The following is a 23,462-nucleotide window of genomic DNA, read 5'->3' as shown; positions in this document are numbered from 1 at the left end:
TATTACTTGACCTCCTTTGTGCCTCAGTTTTCTTTTTGGCCAATGGGAATAATAATGGTACTCACTTCACAGGGTCGTTGTAAGGACTGAGTCAGTTATTCCTTGTAAAGTTTTAGAATAGCACTCAATAGCTAGTTATTGTTAACTTATTTGTAAAACTCTAAGTTCTTCAAGTGCACAACTATGTCTTATCTTGCCACCTCTATAGTGCTTTGTATATTGTAGGCACACAAGCAAATACTGGTGGAGTAACAGAAGAACTATCAAGGGGAAAATAACAGAGAGAGCGATCACTACTTATTTTAGATGACAGATATTTTGAGTTCTCATTCTTGCCATATTTAGAAAAGCTGATGAACTTCTGACATGTATTTTGGCTCCATACAAAGCATCTTAAGAGCACAGTGGAGTCAGGAATATAGTGGGAGCCATTTTTTCCAGTGTGAGCATCACAGACAACATTCAACATGAAATGGCTGTTGAATGAGCTGTGTGTGAGCCTACTCCATCACAGGGAGTAGGATCCAGGGAGAGGCGAGCTGGACTTCGGGGTGCCCCAGAGCCTAATAAAAGGAAAATGAATAATTTAGCTCTACTGAATTGTGCTCATGGTAGAGATATAGAAGTAGGGCATTTTCAGCAGCCCCATTATACTAGGCTATCTGGTTATGGCTAAGGATTGGGAATAAATTTAGGCTCTTTTGTCATTTACCAACTCCAAACAGGGAAGATAATTTTGGTTCTGATTTCAGCCACTATCAAATATAAGATTCAAACCTGTTATGTTGTCTTACTGTTTTATACACATCCTTTATATGATTTGAGAGTATTATTCTCCATGGCATGTCTTTAACCAGCCTCTTCCCTTAGGTCTCCTGACTTGACTCTTTCCTTTTGTCTTAGATGAAGCAAAGAATTGCCAGCAGACTCAGTGGGCAAGAGAAATCAAGGTGTGTCAAACACAGCTGTGTTGGCTCCTTACCCACAGGTCAAGAATGATAAATATACACTTGTGGGAAGAAAGTACTGAACATGGATAGGCTGACTACTTCCAAAAAGTTTTCTTCCTTCATCCATCCTTCCTCCTCTCTCCCTCTCTCCATCCCTCCTTTTCTCTCTCCCTCTCTCCCTCCTTCCCTTCCTTCCTTCCTTTTATAAAAGCTATATTTGGTCATTGTCAAAAAACAACATTGAGAGGTTTTTAAAAGGTATTAGTGGAAAATGTCAGTTCTCATCTTACTTCTTACTTACCTCAAGTCTCATTCTCTAGAAGCTATAATTGTTCACCTGTGTCCTTTCAGATATTTTGTAAGCATATATACACACACACACATAATTTTAAAAAACGTAAATGTGATCATAAACACACAGTTCTACTGTCGTACAACAGGCTTTAACTTAAGAAAAGGACATAAAAACTACCATTGGGTATCTATCCATAGGAGCCCAAACAGAGCTATTGCATTATTCATAATAACTTCACAGTCTTTCACTGTTATGTCTACGTATAATTTAATTAGTCACTTATTGGTGAATCTTTGAATTATTTCCATTTTTATTACTGTAAACAATATGGCAATAAATATGCATAAAATAAATCCCTAGAAGTAAAATTACGGGCCAAAAGGTATGTGCATTTAAAATTTAATAGGGGTAGCCAAATTATCTTCCAGATAAGGTTGTCCATATTTGCACACCCTCCAGTACAGATTTCCATACACACTTATTGATACCAGATATTTTTAAACTTTGTTTTTTGTCAATTTGATAGGTTAAAAAACATTTCATTGTTGTCTTAGCTTTCATTTCTTTAATTTTGAGTGAAGTTGAGCATTTGTATTTTCTTCCCCAAGATTTTCCTGTTGATATACTTTGCCTATTAAAGGATTTTCCTTTTGGATTTGTAGATGCCCTTTACTTATTATGTAAATGAGCTCTTTGTCATGGTTGCAAATATTTTCTTTGCTTTCCCATTTGTTTTTTGAATTTATTTATACTATTTTCTAATGGGGTTTCTAAACATTGAATCTATTTTCTACAGAAACTGAGTTTGTCTGAATGGAAAAGTCACAATACCTCTGAGTTTGGTACTATAAAAAGATGAGGGAAAAAGATATAGGCAAGGCAGAAACAAGGCCAAGAAACTGTTCTATTCAAAGAATACCCAGAGAGGAAAGGCAAGGTTTATTTTTACAGTGCCGGCCTCTGGCTTCATTAAATCTGTACCGCAATAGATCCTCGTAGGCTTTATTCACTTAAGATAGAAAAGAAACCCCGACTGCTTTTAGCTCTATCTTTTTGGTTTTACTGAGGAACACAAGCTAAAATCAAAAGAAAAACTAACTAGGGTTGAATCAATAATACACATGTATCTCAGTCTCTAAAACAAGGTGACCCAGTTCACCATTTGTTAAGAGAAGTTCTACTGATTAATCTTCTTATAACTGTCAGTGTCAGGAAATACTCTTAATTATATATTTATAGGCATTCAGAAGGTTTCATGAGCCTTTCGGCTGTATCTTGCCAAATTATTAGTTATCACTTAGGGGTTATAAAATGTAGGAATGTCAAACTGGATAACTGGCATAAGAGAGCTTTAAATCCCTCACAAATGCATCTGCTTTCCAGGTCTCCTCAAACGTTTCCTCAACAGAGTCGGAGGATGCGCTGCTGCTTTTACTCCCTAAGATGGGTTTCTCATCCTTTCTCCCCAACTGGGCCAAGGCCCAGTTACAACCTTTTCCCCTCAGGAAGGATTTGAGAGGCGAGCAATCTCCATTCTACTGCCTGTTACCAAGAGTACAGTCCTGTGTAGGTCACATGAGAATTATTTCCTAGGAGTTATCTTTGAAACATTAATATTAAGTACAATGTCATAGAAACACAGAACTGAATCTTTTCTATTTATTTTTAACACTTAGGCATTTAAGGTTACAAATGATGTGCAAGAAAATATGTGGCTACAGATCCATTATGGAATGTATACAAATTATGCATAGTATAGCCTATGCAATTACTTTGAGGCTAGGAGGATCTGTTTGAGTTAACCTAAAAAGTTAACTAAACCAGGATGGTCTAAAATAATGTATATAATTTTAGACAGCTAGTCTCAATCCCATTTCAAGGGGAATTACAATTTCCAGAACCAGTGGAAGACTCTTCAACTACATATGACTAAGAAACACACACGTGAAGAGTGAAAGGGCATGATATGAAGCATATGCTACAGGAGTTATTTATGGACAAAGCTACTCAATGAACACACTAGAACATGTAGGTGTATCTTATTTATGAATGGCAGGTATGTTTTACCTCATGTGCCAACTCCAGCCAATTCTTAATAACCATCTGTAATGCTATGCTGGAAAGGTGTGGCAAAAACTGCTGGCTGTACCCTAGTATCTATTTTCCTCCTTCATAGTGATAGAACTTTAGCTGTATGCCCAGGATAAAGACTACATTTTTGAATCCCCCTTTTGCTAGGTGTGAATATGTGACCAAATATTGGCACATAGGATGTAAGCCAAAATCCTGTATATGACTTCCTCATTGTGCCTTTAAGGGAACAGGTTATGACTTTTTCCTGATTCCTTCTGAGCAGAATGTAGATGTGATAGTGAGTTCCCGCAGACCATGAAAACAGGGATGTGCAGAGCAAAAGAAAGAAGAAATCTGAGTCCTCAACATTGTGAGGCTACCACAAAAGGCCTGGACTCATGTTCAGAATAACACACGCATAAGGAATAAACTCCTGTCTCATTGAGGCATCCATTGTTTTGAGTCATTGTTACAGCAGCAGAACCTGTGTCTTAATGAATGCAAAATGGTCCTGAGCTGTATCAAGGCTCAGTGGGAAAAGTGTCTCGCTAGGTTTGCAATGTCAATAGTGGGCAAGGGACCCGATGGTTCCATGCCAACTCTAACCTCTTACTTCATGGCTATCCAACTTACTCCAAAATGGAAAACTTTCCAAGGAAGCTCTGATGTGACTCATACCTTAGACCTTTCCTTTGCCATATGCCTCCCTCTCTGTGCTATTGTTGACACTCAGGTTTGGTCTCTCTGTATTTGGTATAAATACAAAGAAATGAGACTTACTTAACAGTCATAATAAGAATAAAAATAAATAATTTATGTAGTATTTATGATACAAATTATTTATTTATATATAAATGACTACAATCCTTTAAAATAGCCTCCCAGGAAGCTACCCGCTTATTTCAGTAATGCTGCTGTTGCTAAAATATCTTTGGAATTTTTTGGAAACTATAAATTCACACATTTCTTATAATAATATGACTGGGTCAAAATCACTTAAATTTGTTTCATACCAAATCAGCAACTCTTTATTGAGCACTTACTATGCATAACATTAACGCTAGTTTTGGTGTCAGAGAGGTTGGTAAATAGTAAGGATTTAACAGTAAGGATGTCAATAGTATTCTTTAGATAATCTATGTCAAATTTCCAGGGTAAGTCGGCTTCATAATTTAACAAGAGAAAAATACTAATACGTATAAGGGGTCTATTACAGTCCAGGGAAATGAGAGACATATATTAGAAATTAAATGTGAATTTTTAAAAAGCACTGCTTTATGGCATTTTACATCATGAATTTATTCATTCACTCAAGATTTATATTACTGCCCTGCTCCCTTATTTCCAACATAATTCTCAGTAATACATAGATTAAAAATTAGAGGTCTCTTTGTATTCAGTTTCAAACTCTTTATTCTCCTAGAACCTTGGTTTATTAAAATATTCCCTTGGCAATGAATTCTAGTTAGTAGGCTCTCCAGGGGCCTGCAGGTAAAGCAACCACATTTCTGGGCTTCTGTTTCTACCCCCAAATCAGTTAATAACTGTGGACTGTAGGATTTCTCTGAACATCAAGGACTCTGACAGTAGAGCCCCCAGCATTGAGCACATTTCTGGAGTCACTGAGCCTGAAACATACAAAGCAGTGGTGCTAAGAGCGGGTGCTGCCGAAATGGAAATTCTGATTTACTTCTTGAGTCAGTTCTGCCTGTTAAGCAGGTCAGTGTGTCTCTTCAAATGAAAAACAGCTTCCTTATAGCCATTATGGCAGAAAGGTCAATTCAAGTCCATTTACAGTTTTCAAATAAGCTGAGAGCTCTAACACAGGTGATGACTTTGGTCCTCACCCAGAAGAGAACGGATTCAGAGCAAATGAAGTTGGATATAAGGGAGAACTTCCCAACAGCAAGGGATGTTAAGATCTGAAGGACATGTCAGGGCTGACATCCAGCCTATGATGTGGATTGAGGACACTAAAGTCTTCACACGTTGTTCGATATTTTAAATCTCACTGCTGGCTCACGATTGCTGCTTCTTCTACGTCTTTAGACTAGGACAGAGTATCTTGAAAGTGTGTGGTCCTACCACATCAGGTGTGGGCTATTGGAAAGATTTGGGAGAAAAAAAAAAAGAAAAACAAAACTCAAGGAAACAAAATCAGAGTAGTGTTTCCTAAGGGATGGATTGGCATTTGGTCCAGGCAATTAATTCTTCATGTGAAACCGTCCTGCACAAGGTAGAATATTAACATTCCCTCCTCCTCTCTGTGTCATTTGGGAGCACCAGAAATTGTGTCAACCAAACCCCTCTGATATTTTAAAATACCTCCTACGGGACGCAGCGTCACCTTGGTTGAAAACCACCACAGCCATGTTTAAGAATTATCACCAAAAAATGGTGGTAATCGAACAAGGATACAGTCATGAGTATTTTTTCTGATTATGGAAATTTCACTGAAACAAAATGCTGTAAAATTGATGAGTGTCACATCATGATCTTTTTAAAATAAAATCTCCTGGAACCCATAAGACTTTATCACTCTGTGGATTAGCCTGTTCATGGGACTCCTGTACCAAACAACTCAGTGGAAATCAGAAACATCTGTTCCCATCATAAAGCATAACTTACCAGGGATGACATTCGGTGCTACTGGGTGACATTATTGTCATTGTTATTTTTTGTTAGTTTGTGTGAGTTAAGCACACAATCATATATAAATAGGTGTACTGGTTTAGGGACTGCATAACAAAACATCTGTTCTTTTTTCCCAGAGAATTCTAAATAGCAGTATCCTCAAATACCAAATTTGATTGTGTTTTATGAGTTCCGTGATCATTTCTGCTACTTGTTTGCTTAGAACTGCCAAGCAGATTTTAATCTACTGCTTTAGAGAGAGTATTCTTTGTGGCTTCATTAGATGAGGCTATGCTCAAATGTCAGTTGTTACTCTGGGGCAAAGAAAATGCACAGCATCAAATTCTCTTTCAAGAAAACCCTGACGGTGGCAAAAGCGATGGTTACAAAAATCTAAACCTACTCAGACATCCCCATTCATTAGTACTGCAGAATGGGTGTATCTATAATGACTTGCCGTGGGGACAGAGTCTCTTAGACTAGATTTAGTCTGACATAGATTTCACTTTATAGTATGAAGATGACAAAGTTGGAAAATTCTAGCCTCATAATGAAATTTCCTACAAAGTTAATGTTCACAAATTAATTAAGATATATAATTCAAATAAAACTTTGCATTTAGCCAAACCTAAAATAAAATTCAAACACAAAGCAGTAACACTTTCATTAATTAGAGCCCAAAACCAACTAGATTTCTGTCCTCTTCCTCCAATCTCCTTTTTAAACAAAATAGTAAATTATAAGAAGGAAATCTGATATTGGCCTAAATCTAAACTTGACATATAAATCTAATCTTATATATTCTGGACCAATTCACATTTAGCCCAAATTCTAACACCTCCACCAAATAGAGTTCTCTGCAAACTTAACTGACATTCATAATGATTGCTCCAAGACACTAGAATAGCTTGACTCTCTAAAGAAATATTAAATTTTCTCCATTATATTCTTCACTCAAGCAAGAGGAACAACTACACTTTAGAATATATTTTCAACAATAATGAAAAAACAAGAGTTTTCTGTTTATTGCTGCAATGATCAAGACTTTAAATCAACTACTCTTTAAGAAGTAATGTTAATAGAGGCTTGATAATATGTTTCAGAATACAATTTTGAGTCTTATTTTTTTCTTTGGACCCTTTCTGTAACCCCAGAGATACATGGCTTTTCCCTAACAAGCAGAGACAGGTTCGATTTGTGGTAAAGATATTCTGACAGACACCCTAGACTCTGATGTGCTTCGAATGAAGGTCTGGATCTCATGCTGGAATCTATGGCAGCCCATCAGGCTATATCAACACAGAACATGGTTTCCCACTGGGGGACCGCTGCGCCACCGAGAAGGCAGCAAGGGAATCAGTGTTTCTGAACTGCCACATGCCAGAATCCTTTCATAGGTTGACTCATTTAATCACCACACTGTGAAAAATTGTTTCTGTGTCTGTGAACCAGGGATAATAAAGTCTGAGAGAAATACGGTAATTTACCTAAGGTCACAGAGCCATGAAGATCTGAACCCCCGGGTCTCCCTGTTTCTCTCAGCTTATACCACTGGCAAAAGGCAAAGCCTTCCTTTTTTCCCAAAAGTTATATTCTTCCCTTCAAATGATTCAAAGAAAGCCACAATTGCTGGGGATTTTTCTAATCTTCCTTTTGAAGAACTGCAAGGTAATATTTGTTTTAAATGTTTTTTGGCCAGCTTAGTGTAGAATTTGGGACAAGAAAAAATGATTATCAAAATTTTAGATAAATTTTAACATGTGATAACATAGTTCTTAATTTTTATTTTTTTGAAAGAATTGTTAAAGGATTCTTGGATCAGTATTTTCCATTATGTTGCTCCTAAGTTAAGGAAATACTTTAAAAATCTACCTTGCGTGTGGCCCACGCAAGTTAAAGAAATGCTTTGGTGCTGAAATATTTATAGATGAAATGATACACTGTTTGGATTTCTTTCAAACTTACCCGGAGGAAGATGTAGGTGGTTATATACATAGAGGAAACAAGATTGGCTATAGGCTGGGGTGATAGTTACAGGGGTTATTATAATATTCTCTAATTTTTTTGGAAATTTTTTTAACAGCAAAAATGTATGCAGAAAATATGCTTGGGATTTTGTAGGTTCATCAGGCTACTTACATGTTACTTTCTGGAGCAGTCCCTTGGTATTCAGTCTTTCAGGTAACACGTGTTTATTGAACAGCTACTATGTTCCCAGCATTGTGCTAACTTGATTCAACTTATATGAATATGTAAACAACAATAAAATAAATATGAGGAACTGCTTATTATGAACCTTTGCTTACTTAAATGGTTTGAACTTAACATATGTAATGCTTGGCAATACTAACTAAAGGTGTGGGTCACATTTGATAATTCTCTTAATCACTTCTCTGCACCTTATTCTGATCTTTTAGATGAATGATTTTATGTTCTCGTGAATGGGCACAGATGTGGGTGGGAAACCACTGCTTTCATCCAGACACTGACAATACTCCTGGGATATAGGTATATAGAGTACATATAGCCTCACTCCCTTGCCTCTCTCTTCCTCTTTTCTACTTGCTTAGCAAAATCCCAATAGCCTCTCAACCCAAGTCTCTGCCTATTCTACTACTCAAGCTGAACATGCCTGGAAAAAAACACACATCCCTGATGATTCATGCCACTGCAAATTTATGACCACAAATATCAAGTGGACAGTCCTACATTTCCCTAGTCAGCTCACTCTCCCAGGCTCTACACTTGTTTTTTCTTTTTTCTCCCTAATCTTCTACACCTCTTGCCTTTCCACACTCTTAGCCAATGACCTCCTGTATTATTTTCTTCAGATATAGAAAGCATCTATAAAGAACTACCTGATCTTCCCAGCAGAAAATGTTCCATCCCACCTACATCTGCACACATAAACTCTGCCTTCCCTCCTGCTACCCAGGATGAAACTCTTCCTGTTCTACCTATGGCCACATTCTTCATTTGTGCGCTGAATCTCATCATCTCCCTCCTTCTCAAGGACTTTGTCCCAACTCCCCAGAGATTAGTCCTCAACTCCCTTTTCTGTAAAAACTTACTCCTTAGGGGCTCCCACTAGCCCCATTCTTTGAAGAATACACTGGTGTCTGTAAGGATGACTGTTCAGCATCCTTGATGTGTCTATTCCTTCCCCTGAATGCTCAATTCAGTAGCAAGTTCTCTTGAGCTCTACCTTCAAAATGTATCTTAGGACCAATATCGTATGATTCTACTTATGTGGGATACCTAGAACAAATTCATAAAGACATGAAGTTGAATCATGGTTACCAGGGGCTGGAGGGAGGGAATAAGAGCGTTTAATGTGTATAGAGTTTCAGTTTGGAATGATGAAAAGTTCTGGGGATGGATAGTGGTGATCATTACATAACAATGTAAATGTACTTCATAGCACTGAACGGTACACTTAAAAATGGTTAAACTGATAAATTTTATGTTATATATATTTTACCACATTAAAAGAAAGATCAGTTAAGAAAATAGATATGTATAAATGTGAATCCAACCGCTTTTTACTACTTTTATTGCTGTCATCCTAATTCAAAACACTGTCATCTCTCACCTGCATTACGGCAATAGCCTACTGAAACATCTACCTGCTTTTAATCTTGCCCCCTGCGTCAGCTGGATCTCTACACACAACAGCAGAGTGGTGTTTTAAACCACAAGGGAGATCCTATAACTTGCCAGATCAAAACTCTGTCAGAATAAAATTCAACTCTTTACAAAGGTCGTACTCTTCATCAAATACCTGGGTCTTTGTTCCTGCTTTCACTCCCTCCAGAATGATCTTTTCAGAGCTGGCTCCCTCACTTCATTCAGGTCTCTGCTTATATATTACACCATACCCAATCATCTAATCTAAACTATCCTCCCATCACACACATGTGCATGCATGCAGACATGTGTATCCATGACACATACATATATCCCTTCTTCTGCTTTTTCTTAATAGCTCTCTTACTACATATATTTGCCTAATTACTTATTTACTTATTTCTCTGCCCCTCTTGACGTAAGCTCAATGAATTATCTACTGCTGCTTTTCTAGACCTTAACCATGACTGGTACATAATAGGAGTTCAAGAAATATTTGTTTACTAAAGGCATGATGGGGATTGTTTGAGGCTTTGCATGTTAAATTTGAAGTTTAGAAAATTTCAGATGGAAGTGTTCCTAAGTGGCTCACGTCGGAAAGGATTCTCCTTTAACAACAAAGAAGTCCTTCAGTAACCAATGACAACACTTCCGGAAGGACTGTTAACAGCAGGAATGAGTGGAGGGAGGGGAGAGTTGAGATAATGGATGCCAGAGTGCTGAGAAAAGTCTAAGATGCTGGTGCTTGTAATATTTTATTATTCATAATTGTCATGTTGATGAGAAAGGGCTTAAAGGTCTCTTGAAAATATTCTTCAGAAGATTATGCTATTTATGCAAGAAATAGACTTGTGGAAAGATTCCTATGGTATGCATGTCATCCCTAAGTGATGAGGAGGAATGGCACTTTAATGAGCAAAATGCTGAGTGTATTCAGACACCCCCAGGGTCGTGCTAAGCGTAATAGGTGGTGATAGTATTATTGTGGTATCCTGGTAGACGGTCTAATTTCAGGAGGCTAAATTGAGGTTTCCCAAAATTGAGTTCCCCTGTTGTATTTTAGATTTCTTAGACTTTTGAAGAGGGAAATTAAGAAGTAGGTGAGATTTTTAGAATTGTTATAGAATAAAATTTTATTTTAGTAAGAAGAATTACATTATCACTAATTATGATATAAAGAAAAAAATAGTGTTCAGATTAGAACAGAGAGTTACATTAAAGGTCTATATTCTTAGTTCTGCTGTTTCTTATTTTAACCAGGTCAACTTTTCCTCCTTTTTTCTCACTCAGTCCTATTCTGGAGGCTTCCAGGTTCTCAGTGGGCACTTTGCTTTACTGCTAACTGAATGGAGATCTCAAGGTCCTGCTCTACTTCCAGAGCCTGGGCCACTCCGTAAGCTCTGAGGCCCTCGCTGCTCCTTCCCTGGTTTGCGGGGTGAATGCAGTAAAAAGAGAGGTAGAACTAATGACTTCTGAGTCTGACTTGGAGGGCGACCTGCAATCTCCATTTGCCTGTGATGGAGGGGCCCAGGGACATGGGACTTTCAATGCTGAATCTGAGAAAGTCCCTGGGAAACTGGGACAAGTTGGTCACCCTCCCACTACTAAGTTCAAGGATAGAACTGGTAGAAGAGCTAACACATGGCATCATTCACTACAGCTTGTGGCAAATTCTTGGCCCTGAGCCTTATAACTTCCTGTGACCTCAGGGATCTCCTCTGGGCATCTTTAACCTTCTTCTTCCTATTTAATTATTTGCACTGAATGGGAGTCTGTGGATTCCTATTAAGCCTCAAATATAGTCTCCAAAACAAAGAGGAAAATTGTGTTTATAAATTATGACGATTGCAATGACTATTTGCCTCTCTCTGCCCCCATCCTGTTCCAGCTACTATCACTTAACCCAATCTAGGGGCTCAGCCTCTACCCCAGGTCCGAGGCCTAATCCTGTTTGTGGACTCGGAACATTTTAGGAGTCTCAAGCCAGCTTCTCTGACCTGGTGCTTCAGCTTGGAACCTGGGTCTGTGTTTATCCCCTACTTTGCGCCCTAGACCCTTGACTGGGATTCCACTTGGCAATGTGTTTGCATGCCGCTACCTGCCTTGATGTGCTCACAAGGGTCCAGTGTCACACGAGTGGCATAAGGCATGTGCCTGGGGTCCTGGCTCCTCCAGCATCCCTGATGCCCTGACCACCAGCCTTGGCCTCCTCCTGGACTCTATGCTGCTGGGCTCTGCTCCTCACGGAGGCCCAGCCACTGTCTATGAGCCTCCCCTTCAGGGCAATCCCCACGTATAGCAACTCTGTGAGCTTTGGAGACAGGTGCTTCCCCAGGCACAAAGGTTACAAAACGATGTCCCCTCTGGGATGACTAATTAGAAAAGAGTATCCTTTCCTTGGGCAGCCTATAAGGCACAGGGCTTGGCAGACAGAGCTCTGGCTGGGTTTTAACTCCTGCTGGCACCACCGTAGCTGGGTGTTTAAACTTACACAACCGCACACCTAGCTCTCCTCCTAACACTAACAAATACCTGGCCCAGCTGCCACCAGGACCTGGCACAATGGCATGCTTTGTGTGTCTGGACAAATTTGGTCTCACTATTGAGCACTGAACTTGACCCTGCATTTGCTCTTTGTCTACCCTGCTCCCATCTTCTTCAGCTTTCAGGTTACTCCTATTTAGGCTCATTCTTAACCTGCTGGTGTAAAAAAAGTAATGCTACAGCCAATAAAAACCTAAATGGATAATATTAATGATATGAGTTTTGTCCTTCCTATCAAGTATTATAATAAAATTCAATTTTAGTTTAACAAAACCTACCACCCATTGGCTATAGTGCTTTGTTACTTTGGATCTCTGCTGGTTTCTGGATGGATTTTCTAGTCTTTTTTACTCTTTTGTTCCCAAAAGATGTTTACCTTTGGGTAATCCTGTGTTTTCTCTTTCCAAAGATAGTTGAAGATTCTTAGAAGAGAGTTTTCTAATACAATGTTGACTTCAGGCCTACACCAAAATCTATTATTCCAGACTTCTCTGTGAAAAAGATGAAGGTATGAAACTTGACTGCTTAAACAGTAGTAGCTCCTAAAAGGTGGAACCAGAAAAGAGAGTACAGGAAAGAGAAGTTGTGGTCTGATAGGTTGGATATCCTAGTTCTGGGAGGAAGGTGGCGAGAGCAAGCAAAATCCATTCGGGACAGATGCAGAGAAAAGACTGGAGATGAGAAAAGCCATTTGGACATGTTGAATCATGTTACACTGAAGTTTTGAAAGCTTATCAAGCCAAAGAGAATCTTTTGTTACTTGGAATTGCAGGTTTTGAAAGTTTAATCAATTAAATCCAAGTTTCCCTGATGGAACATACAATTACCAGAAAGCTTGAGCCTGCCGCGAAGCCATGTGTTACTTTGTGAAAACAAATTGAATTTTATTTTGTGAGGAAGGTCAGTAGATTATTTTCTTACCTCTACCACATTTAAATGCAAGCCACTGAGTGATCTGGGGAGCGTTGCTGTTTTTACAATGCTACCTTCTCATAGTTAAATGGGTACACAATAAATACTGCATAGAACACATAAGTACTTAAGAGATAATTTCAGTGTAACTATGGGCTAAGTATTATGTGGTACCCATAAATACACACATATATCTAAATATATAGGTATCTAGAAACAGTGAATGAATACATACATAAAATTAAGAGACAGAATTAAAGTTTCATCAACATGGTTACACATTATGCTTTAGTTTAGACAATGTCAGTTCCCTCGAAATGCCTTTGCACAGCCAGATCTATGCTAAGATCAAAACCTGTTTCTTTTTTTTTCTTTTCTTTAGCCACCAAAAATAGCTTAATAAATAGAAAAAAATTCTCCAGGGTGCTTTTCCTCCTTAGAGTATTGTAAAAGACGTAGAAAAAAGTTTGGAAAGAAAAGCTTATCTGCATTTATAAACCCCAGACAGGGTTGAATTTTTCACACATAATAAATGAGCTTGAGTCCACTAATTGTGTAAACACTTATTGCGCCTCCAATCATCCTCCTTTAGATGACCTCCTCTAATTCTAACCACTGGCCCAGTAGAAAATGATCTGTGTTTAAAATTTGCTCAAGTTTTCTCACTTTCAGCCTATTTCCCGTGAAGCATGAGTGGGAACAGCAGCCGACTTACTTGTGTTTATCTTCTGGAGTGAAATATGCTTTTCCAGTTGTCTCCTAAGTTTCACCTCTGCTCCGTACTTTCCGGTGGTCCCATTGTCGGCCAGAATGAAGTGAGAATGCATGCTGTTGAGAACAGTGAGCTTGCTCATGGGATTGGACATGGTCTGATATGGCCGGACAACCTGCAGAATTTCAAAAGGAAGGGGCAGAAGTCAGAGAAAAGAGTGCAAAATATGAAAAGGAGAACCAGACAGACAGGAAAGAGAGAGAGAGAAGGGAAATCAATTCTTTGGTACAGTGAAAGGATAGTCTACATCCTCCTCCTAATACTGCTTTGGGTAGAAGCAAGATTTACAGTAAGTGTTCCATTCATTTTCTGGATTCATACAGAAATGAGAGTTTGTGCTTTCACTGTACTCAAAAACTGGCAAGTGAATGTCTGTTTCATTTTGAAGTTGATTGTTTATATGCTGATGAACCAAAAATAATTTTTAAATTTAGCTATTTTGTTTCTTTCTTTCTCCTCTCCATCATGTCCATACTCTAATAGGCAGAGAAGAGCAATCATGATTCTGGAGTACAGTGGAGGGTGGGGAGTGGAGGGTGGAGAATGGGGTCAGGGGTGATCTTCTTTGTCAAGCCCATTCAGCAATCTGAAGGTCTGTTATTTAAACAGACCTTAAGACACCTTAAGGTGTCTTATTAGACACCTTAAGTGGAAATGCTGAATGTAAAATAACTGTATCATGAGATAAATAAAAATCAGGCTCACAATGTTCATCTCTGTCTTAAATTTTTGTTGTGTTATTTTAATTTCATGGTGAATCAGACTACCTGAAACAGAACAATTCTTCGTATGGTCTTTCAGACTTTTGATCTGAAAAGAAAAACAAAGCCTATTGTGCGCTAGTTGCTTTATATACATTATCTATACTCCTTGCAATAATCCTGCAAGGTAGATGCTGTTATGTTTATTTTGTAGATGAAGGAACAGAGATGGAGATTAAGTAGGTTTTACAAGAGTTTACCACGCTCAGAACCAGAAATCACAACCAGGTCTGCCTGATTCCAAAATCTATGCTTATTCATTCCCTTTTCCCAAACTGCTTAGACACAATGGAAACAAGATGATGTGTTGGAAATCTACTCCTAAAATATTTAGGCAGAAATTTCACTCAAGACTATGAAAAGGAACATTTAACAAACTCACTGTTACACGGTCTCCATACAGTTATCTCTGTAGTGTACCACTGAAATTGACAAGACAGAAATAAATGCTAAGGGACTTTTATTTCTGTGCCTTTATGCAGTGTATACATTAATTATAGAGTTGAGATGCACTTGTTCATTTTAAGTAAGTAATAACTCATCAGGCAAAGCTGTAGTAAGATTGAGTAGTTTGCTAAAGGAATTACAAAGTGATTCAGTAAAGACAGCGTCAGTAGAAAAGATCTCATAAAAGTCAAATTTTACACCTGGATGCTGATTCAAAACCCCACATTTCTGTATGCCTGGCAAACAGAATCTACTCAATGAATAGTGAATGGATTAATTCAAAAGACTTGAGACAGACATGCTTTTATTAAAAGTTGAAAAATAAAAACCCCCTCTTATCTGAATTGTTTGGGAATTGATCTAATCTAAATTTAAAATGGGTAATTCTGAGCTTTTGAACTATCTTTCAGACCTTTTAATAAATGTCCCTATTTGTTAATATACCACTAATATAACATTAATTCACAGCTTATTCTAGATGGCTCTCATTTATAAAGTAAGCCTATAAATTTGTGATTATTGTTTCCAGTAATCACATGGAGCAGTATTCAATTACTCCTTTGTCTAGATGAGTGAATGAGAGTCCCCCCTGAACTACAGAGAGAGTGGTTGGCTAACCCCATCCTGAGTTCTTTATCACTGGAAGAGTAGGTCGCTTGTGGTTAAAATTCCCATTTTGCTCTTACGCATTTTTGATCATAAAACATTCATTCTATAACAGAGTGCAAGTTAATAAATATTAATGCTTTGTTGAAAAAGGCTTAGCAGAAAGACTTTCTCCTATTCTTAAAGTACCTCTGCACTGTACTTTTGGACAAAAGAAAAAGCTTTAGGTTACTGTTTTCTCTTTCCTAACGGCAGTTCCCCAAGGCTCCATGCCAAGAAGGAGGGAACCCCAAAGCAGTTCTGTGAGGGTCATGGGACAGTGGATTTTCTAGAGGTTAAACTATTTGTGATGGAGAACTCCAGACACTTGTTCTAGCTGAGATACCGGGCACGTTTTCTAATTCTTGGGAGCTTAATTAAAGCCCACCAGTGAAAGTGACGTTTTCAAACAAATAAAGGAGTGAAAATGATTCTGGGTCAACCTGACTTAATCACCACAATCTGAGAATAAAAGAACATAATTAAATCATCTGACTATATTCTATATATCTGTTTCCCCCACCACAGGATTCTAAGGACATTGGTGCTTCAGCCTTCTGAGTTTTGACCTTCTTTTCTTGTGAAACATGGTGCACCAGCTCTTTGGGAATACTGTACATTTGAATTAATCATGATAAGAGGATCAAGTTTACAGTGTCACTCATGAATTTTAATTTCTTCATCTTACTGCTCCCCATTTCTTTGGATCTTATGTCAAAGTAAGTTAAAGGTAGTTATATATTGGCAGGGATTTTTTTCTGCCGAATAATGGAGGATATAAATCCAAAAAATAAGTTAAATGTCCTAAATTATTTTCCAGTCATCATTGGAGGAAGGTATGTTGAATCCCGGAATAATCATGAACGTTTGAGGCATGGAAATCTCTTTGAATCCCAGTTCTGTCAATGGCTGTGTGAATCTGAGTCTCACATTTTTAATCTGTAAAAGGGAAATGATAAAACCACTTACCTCATGGGGGTTAGATGAGATTATATGTGCAAAGTACCTGGCACCATGCCTGGCTCCTAGTAGGCAATCTACAAATGTGAATTTCTTCTCAAGTCCTGCTTTATCTTAACAACTATAAACTGATTTTCCAGTTGCAAACTAGTGACCAAAATGAAACGACGGGAGACAAATCAGTCACTTTTGTTTTACACAGGGATTTAAATCAATCAATATGAGTAGAGAAAACAAATTTATCAGTTGCCAAAATATGCAAAGTGGTTTTTTTTGCATGTCCTCCTAGGTCATTTAAGACGGTGATTTTCTGGAAATATTTGTTGATTAACTGCAAAGTTGGAAATAACTTCCCAAATACTTCAGAGGAATGCATTTTGGTCTAACTTGTCTACAAAATCCACTTAATATTCTTCATAACAAACATACCAGCAGTCTATTTTTGTTCAATTTACAATTTGCATATCTACAAAAGATTTGCTGATCTTCTGTTAAGTTTTTCAAATAGAAAAAAATAATGCCTTTGTATCACATGAATACAAATGAATTTTTCCTTCTGACAAAATTTTGGAGGTAATGCAAAACTTTTATTGTTAAGAGCATAACATAAAAAGGACTTTTTTGGAAATGTGTGTATGTGTGTGTGTGTGTGTGCATGCGCATGTGTGCATAGCTAGAACAATTGTGACCTGTAGGTATACAGATTAGCACGTTTCTCAGCCAGTGTTTCCTGGGAGAATCAAGCCCTAATGCTCTGCAGTATTCGTTGTATGTAATGGATCACCTTCTCTCCTAAGAATATAGGATGGTCCACGTTATGTACCATCCTTGAGAGAATTGAGAAGAGAGTCATTCAAATAATTTTCTGTGTTTTGTAGCTCAAATGAGGAATCTGGGTCGAGAAAGACTGAATTGTGTCTGAAAGGACTACGTATCAAGTGATCTTTCATGATTGGTAACTACATTGGTATCTATACCTAGAAGGGAAATCTGCTTAGAAATGGATTTTAGGTACTTAGTATTTCACGCATTAATCTATTGTACACATTTTGTATTGGCTGATTGGTAAAGCTCTGGTTCTAAGGCCTCTGTGTACCTTGACTTTGCAACAAAGAGGGAATGTAATAGAAGCTGTTCAAGAAGTTAATGAGATTCAAGCTGTAGTTGTAGCAGCTGGAACACATGGCTTTTAAGGTTGCTGTGGGAGTGAAGAGAGCGCATAGTCAGCTCTTCCTCATTGACTGGTGTGCAGTCACATGGGCCCAGCCTCCTGCAAAGGAAGCTGGGAAATGCACCCAGGAAGGGGAAAATGGAATGGGATTTAGTCAACATGTGGCATGGCCTCCTGTTAACTAGGATCATCTGTTCATTTCAAACAGTTGTTACTGTTTGATAATTCAACTCATGGGTTACCATGTAAAGCAAGCTTCTGTATGAATTTAAACATGAGTTCAGTAGTATAATTTAGAAAGAAAATAAGTCCTCTTAAAGCACTTTCAAATATTTTTTCCTTGTAATGACTGTAATCACCATGCATTTTCGCATTTCCATTTGAATCTTATTTGAATGCATTTTAAACTACAAAAGTAAAACTGTTCATTCAAAAAAAAAAAAAAAAAAAAAAAGAAGTTAATGAGGTGGAGGGCCTTTATATAAGGTATTTGTAGGGCCATTATCATTGCCAGGAGAGAACCGATCTAGAGACACTGTGGAGAAACTGAACATCGTTCGTGTGTTGGTGCAGCGTGCTGCATTTATTTTACTTGGATGGGCTGAAATCGATCATTTGGGAGCTGATCTAGGACACCTGCTGGAGTTTTCCTAGCTATTTTCATGCATGTTCTGGTCTCACCCAGGAGTACTTAGTAGGAAGTCAGGAGATGGGACTTCAAGTTCTAGTTCCCCTAATTACTTTTGTGAACTTGGGCAAGTCTTCAAATTTATTCATTCATTCGTTCACATACCCATTCAGAATTTCTCTAGGAAATGTATGTGATAAGTATTGGACTGGCTTGAGGAGACATATAATCTTGCATCTAAGTAATATCTCAAATAAATATTCAAAATATATTAATCGAAAGAAACTTTTTGGATGGTGGTTTTCTCATCTGTAAGGTAGAGGATTTGACTATAAATTCTGAAGGCTTTCTACCTCTAAAATTGAGTCTGAACAGTCTGTATTAAAAAATACATTTGCGTTTTCCAAGTTAGTATAGAACAATGACCTTCTGGGCATGCTGGCCACAAAAAAAGTAGTTCGCTCATATCTTGGGGTCTCTTCCATTTTGTGGTGCTTTCCACAACGCAAGGGCAGTTTGGGTATCTGTGACTCCTTTCCTGAACAGAATTGAATTGAGTTAAATCAGGTTTCTGAGTCATCAATCACAGGCCCTCTGCAATCCCAGCCGTTATTACCTGGTGAGGTGTGTGTCAACCTGCCCCAGGCAATACCAGGGTAGGGGATGTGTAGCCCACTGAGTCATTCTTTCCCTCCTAACAGCACCACGATTATAATTTAGGCAGGAAGAAGATTAGCATTCTTTGACTACTTATTGTATGCCAGGCACTGTGATAGCCACTTTTACATGGATTAATCCATTTCATGCTTATTTTAAAGACACAACTATAGAGGCTCGGAGAAGTAAAGCGTCTTGACCAGATCTGCCCCACTAACCTCACTGTTTCCTATAAATTGCATGTAGACCTTAAATTCCTTTACAGGGCAGGAGACATTTAGAGGAAAGACAGAGGACCCAGCCTGATTTTAAATTTATAAAGGATATTATGGTTGGTTTTGCTGCTGGACATTTTTGTCAGTGACTCAGCCGGGCATTAAAAGCCTGCTGACAGCTGATCAGATTATTTCCAGATGAGTTCTCCAGAACTGTATAGTAGACAGAGGTCAGGAAAGGCACCAGCAGGCAGCAAAACGGGGTTTGTGCTTTGGTGAGAGAGACACAAAAGGAGCGGCAAGGTACTCTTCAGATCAGGCATGCGTTTCTGGGAGGGATGAGGGTATACTGCAGAGAAGTGGGAAACAACCTGTGTCTGAGGTAAAGAAACAAGGGGACTGAGAGAATGAAATTAAAAAAAGAAAGGCACTGTGTATCCTCAGAATCATAGCAAGGCCTGAGCTAGAGGGAACACTGCCTTGTTGTTTCCTATTTAGGCAGCTCAGCGGCCAAGTCTAGGTATGAAGCAGGGTCATATTGAAACCCAGATGCTGACTCTCAGCTCAGCAATCCAAACAAGAAACCAGCAAACCCAGGGATCCATCTCTAAAGAATGCCCAGATACTTGAGCCGCGTGACTCCCACTAAAATCCACGGGAAAACAACTGCATCTTTTTGCAGCACTTTGAAAATGTGTTCTTCACCTCACGGGCTGCAGAGTTGCACCGTCCACATTTCAGGCTTTCTGCTCGAATAGGCTCGCCTCCCTCTGCCCTGTCCTGAGGTGGACTGTGTACCATTCAGATACAGGGCCTACTGGTTGTGGGAAAAGGCCTTGAGTTCTGAAAGGGGTTACTTGCTTTAGAAATCACCATGTGTCAGTGGGGTGATTTTAAAATTTGTTCAGAAATTCTTTGAAAATCTTCCCTTAGTCTGGCTGGATTCAGTGACACACTTCTAAGCAGAATAAAACAGAAGTGATGGTGTGTGGCTTCCAAAACTAGGTCATAGGAGGGTTCCCTCTTCGCTCTCTCTTGGATCACCTACTCTGGGGGGAGCCAGTTGCCATGTTAATAAGGCAGCCTCCTGGAGAGATCCACATGGCGAAAACTCCTCCCAATAGCCATGTGAGTGAGTCACCCTGGAAGAGGGTACTGTAACCCCATTCAATCCTTCAGATGACGCAGTCCCAACTGACATCCTGACCGTGACCTTACGAGAGACCCCAAGCCAGAATTACCCAGCTAAGCCACTCACAAATTCCTGATCCGCAGAAACGGTGAGATAATGAATGTTTTAAGTCGTTAAGTTTTGGGGTAATCTGTTATATGGTGATAGATAACTAATATAATAGTGCATTATTATCGTTTTCTTTGAGACTTCAAAATGTATTCTCTTCCCTCTACTCTGGATTCACTGATGCATCATAATTTCATGACCTCCATCCTGCCTCACTCTAGTCCTCTAAGCTGCCTGGCATTCCATCCCTGGGCTCTGATCAGTTCTGGTTCCTGTTCTACACTGGGGCTATGACTACCATCCTCCACGCTCCTCATACGCCTGACCCCAAACACTATCTCTCCTCATTTGGCAGATGATCTGACTCCTGTGTTTACACATTTGTCAGCCGGATGACCCAAGGCAGGTTATTTACCTTCTGGTCTCAGTGTCTTCATTTGTAAATGGAGATTAATAATGATTATAACTACCTCACTGGGTCATTTTTAGGATTCAATGAGATATAGAACTCATGAAGTGATCCACATATGAACTCAAAAAAATGAGAGTTGCTCTTATATGAAGAAGTAATATTGCATAATAGGTAAGAATATGATCTGGGGAATTGGATGGCCTAGGTTTACATGCCAGCTACATAATTTATTAGTTATGTAACATTGGGCAAGTTACTTAATCTCACTGTGTTTAGTTTCACCATCAGTAAAATGGGAAGGATCACAGTGATACTAAAAATAGCAACTTCTGAGTGCCATTATGAGGATTAAATGACTATCTGTGTAAAGTGCTTAGATGGATGCTGATACTTATTAAACTCTACAATTGTGTTGATATTATCATTGTTGTTATTATTATTTCAGTGATAAATGATAAACCTCCAGCTAAACTTCAAAATCCTGCCATCAACTCTCTGCCTACATATTCTTTCCTCGTCTCCTTCGGTTACAAGGGTACAGATGGTTAATCTCCCCTTTAGCTCTGGACCCCAGCACCTCAGGGCCACTCTAGGACTTATTTCATTAATTATCTCCTCTCCATCCCTAACTCCATTTCTACCATAAACATATAAACAAACTCAGGTCTCTCCCATCTTGAAGAAGAAAACCCTCAAATTATGGCTCCCTTTGGCTGCTCATGTCCCTTCTCCTCATCCCAGACAAACCTCTAAAAGGTAGTTTCTACTTGCCATCTCTACTTCTTTTTTTTCCTCCTCAACCCATTGAAATATGGCTTGATCCTCCATCATGCTTCTGAAACAGCTCTGACCAGTGATACCAATCATGTCTGTCTTGATCAACTGGATGAACACTTCCAAGTCCTTATCTTCCTTAGACTCTCAGTTGTACTTGGCATTGCCCTTCACACAGTCCTTCTAAAACACACTCTTCCCTTGGCTTCTAAAACACTCCCTGGTTTTGCTCCTCCCTCTTAGCCCTTCCTCTGGTCTCCTTCGCAGGCTGCTTTTCCTCTGCTCTCCTTTGCAGGCTGCTTTTCCTCTGCTCAACCGTTAAATATTGGCTATCACCAGGATCCGGGATATCATCAGGCCCTCCTTTTCATCACTCTACATACTCTGCTGTATGTAGTGATCCATCCACTGCAGTGGCTTTAATTATCATCTATATGCAGACACCTTCTGAATCTAAGTGGGTAACCAGATCTTTCTCACTGTCCTGCTGGACATTTTCACATAGATATTTCAAAGGAACTTTGAAATCAACATGTCCAAATCCAAACTCAACACTGTGTTTACTGAAACTGTATTACCCATGCAACTGAATGTAGCCCTGAACCTGAGTGTGGTCCAGGTTTAGCTAGCACTGGCTCCTTCATGACTGTAAAGACTTGGGTGGGTCTCCTTGTCTCAACTTCTCCTCTCACATCCTCTGAATATATCTTATCTAACCTAGTCATAGAAGTCTAATAAACTCCATGTAAGAACACTCCTGGGAGGTTTTCTGAGCTTACAATATGAAGTCACATTTGGCTTGCATTTGAAGTAAATGAAAAATGTATTGAGTTGAAAACTACACTAGAATTATCAATTGCATTATTAAACTTGATTTTTCTTGGCTTAAAATATAAAAATGACATCAAAAGAACACCTGCCAATTAAATGTAACAACTCTTAAAGGTTATAATAGTCTGAGAATATATATGTAGCTTAGGGAAGACAGAAGATATTGAATGTCAAGATAATTTAATAACCACATAAGATGATGCTTTGGAAATCTACCTTGTGTTTTCATCCTCAGGCTAAAATGAAAAGTGCTTTTTCTTGTGATCATGTCTAGATTTGTCATTTGGCATGTGTTTTGTTAATCTAAATTTGGGAAAAGACAAACCATAAAGGCTTCAGGAACTGTTCAATTACTTGAAACAATTCTGGTCAGATTGTTTTCTAAAGCAAGAATCTAAGTCTGAAATGAGTCATATACAAATCACAATTCACTGGAATTTCTTTCTTGACTTAACAGTGGTGACACTTTCATAATCATCATTCCAGATCAAGAGTATTTAGCGACAAAGAAAAGGGCTCAGGTCACTCTCATTAAGTCTACTTTTGAGTTCAATTTACAGGCATAAGATATCTGCCAGTATCTCAACTAACAATAAAAACATAATATCATTAAATATTTTCTTATATATCACTTGGCATACTATTGGGTTGGCCAAAAAGTCCATTCGGGTTATCCCATAAGATCTTATGGGATAACCCGAATGGACTTTTTGGCCAACCCAATACTAGCTAAGAGTATGGGCTTTGGAGACAGTGGATCTTGGCTTAGTTTTTTTTTTTATGGAATGAAACATATCTCAGCAGGCTAATATATGCAATCACAGAGAGCTTCCTCAAATAAGAGCTCAATAAATTACAACTACTATTATGATTATGCTCATCGAAGTTGTATAAAATAGAGCAAATGTTTTATA

General features: G+C 38.6%; 1 protein-coding gene across 12 annotated transcripts in view; it reads right to left on the bottom strand.

Moving 5' to 3' along the window:
- TRPM3 (transient receptor potential cation channel subfamily M member 3) overlaps window positions 1-23,462 on the bottom strand; it is a 926,458-nt gene that overhangs the window by 207,829 nt on the left and 695,167 nt on the right. For all 12 annotated transcript variants that reach the window (XM_082470822.1, XM_082470807.1, XM_082470810.1 and 9 more), the window contains one exon: window positions 13,751-13,922. In XM_082470822.1, the coding sequence (XP_082326948.1) occupies window positions 13,751-13,922 (172 nt within the window). The remainder of the gene's footprint in view (window positions 1-13,750; window positions 13,923-23,462) is intronic.

This window comes from Balaenoptera physalus (genome assembly GCF_965194825.1).
Source record: "Balaenoptera physalus genome assembly, chromosome: 7".
Classification (NCBI taxonomy): Eukaryota; Metazoa; Chordata; class Mammalia; order Artiodactyla; family Balaenopteridae; genus Balaenoptera; species Balaenoptera physalus.
Note: the sequence above shows the minus strand (reverse complement) of the source record. Positions and strands in the feature narration are given on the sequence as shown.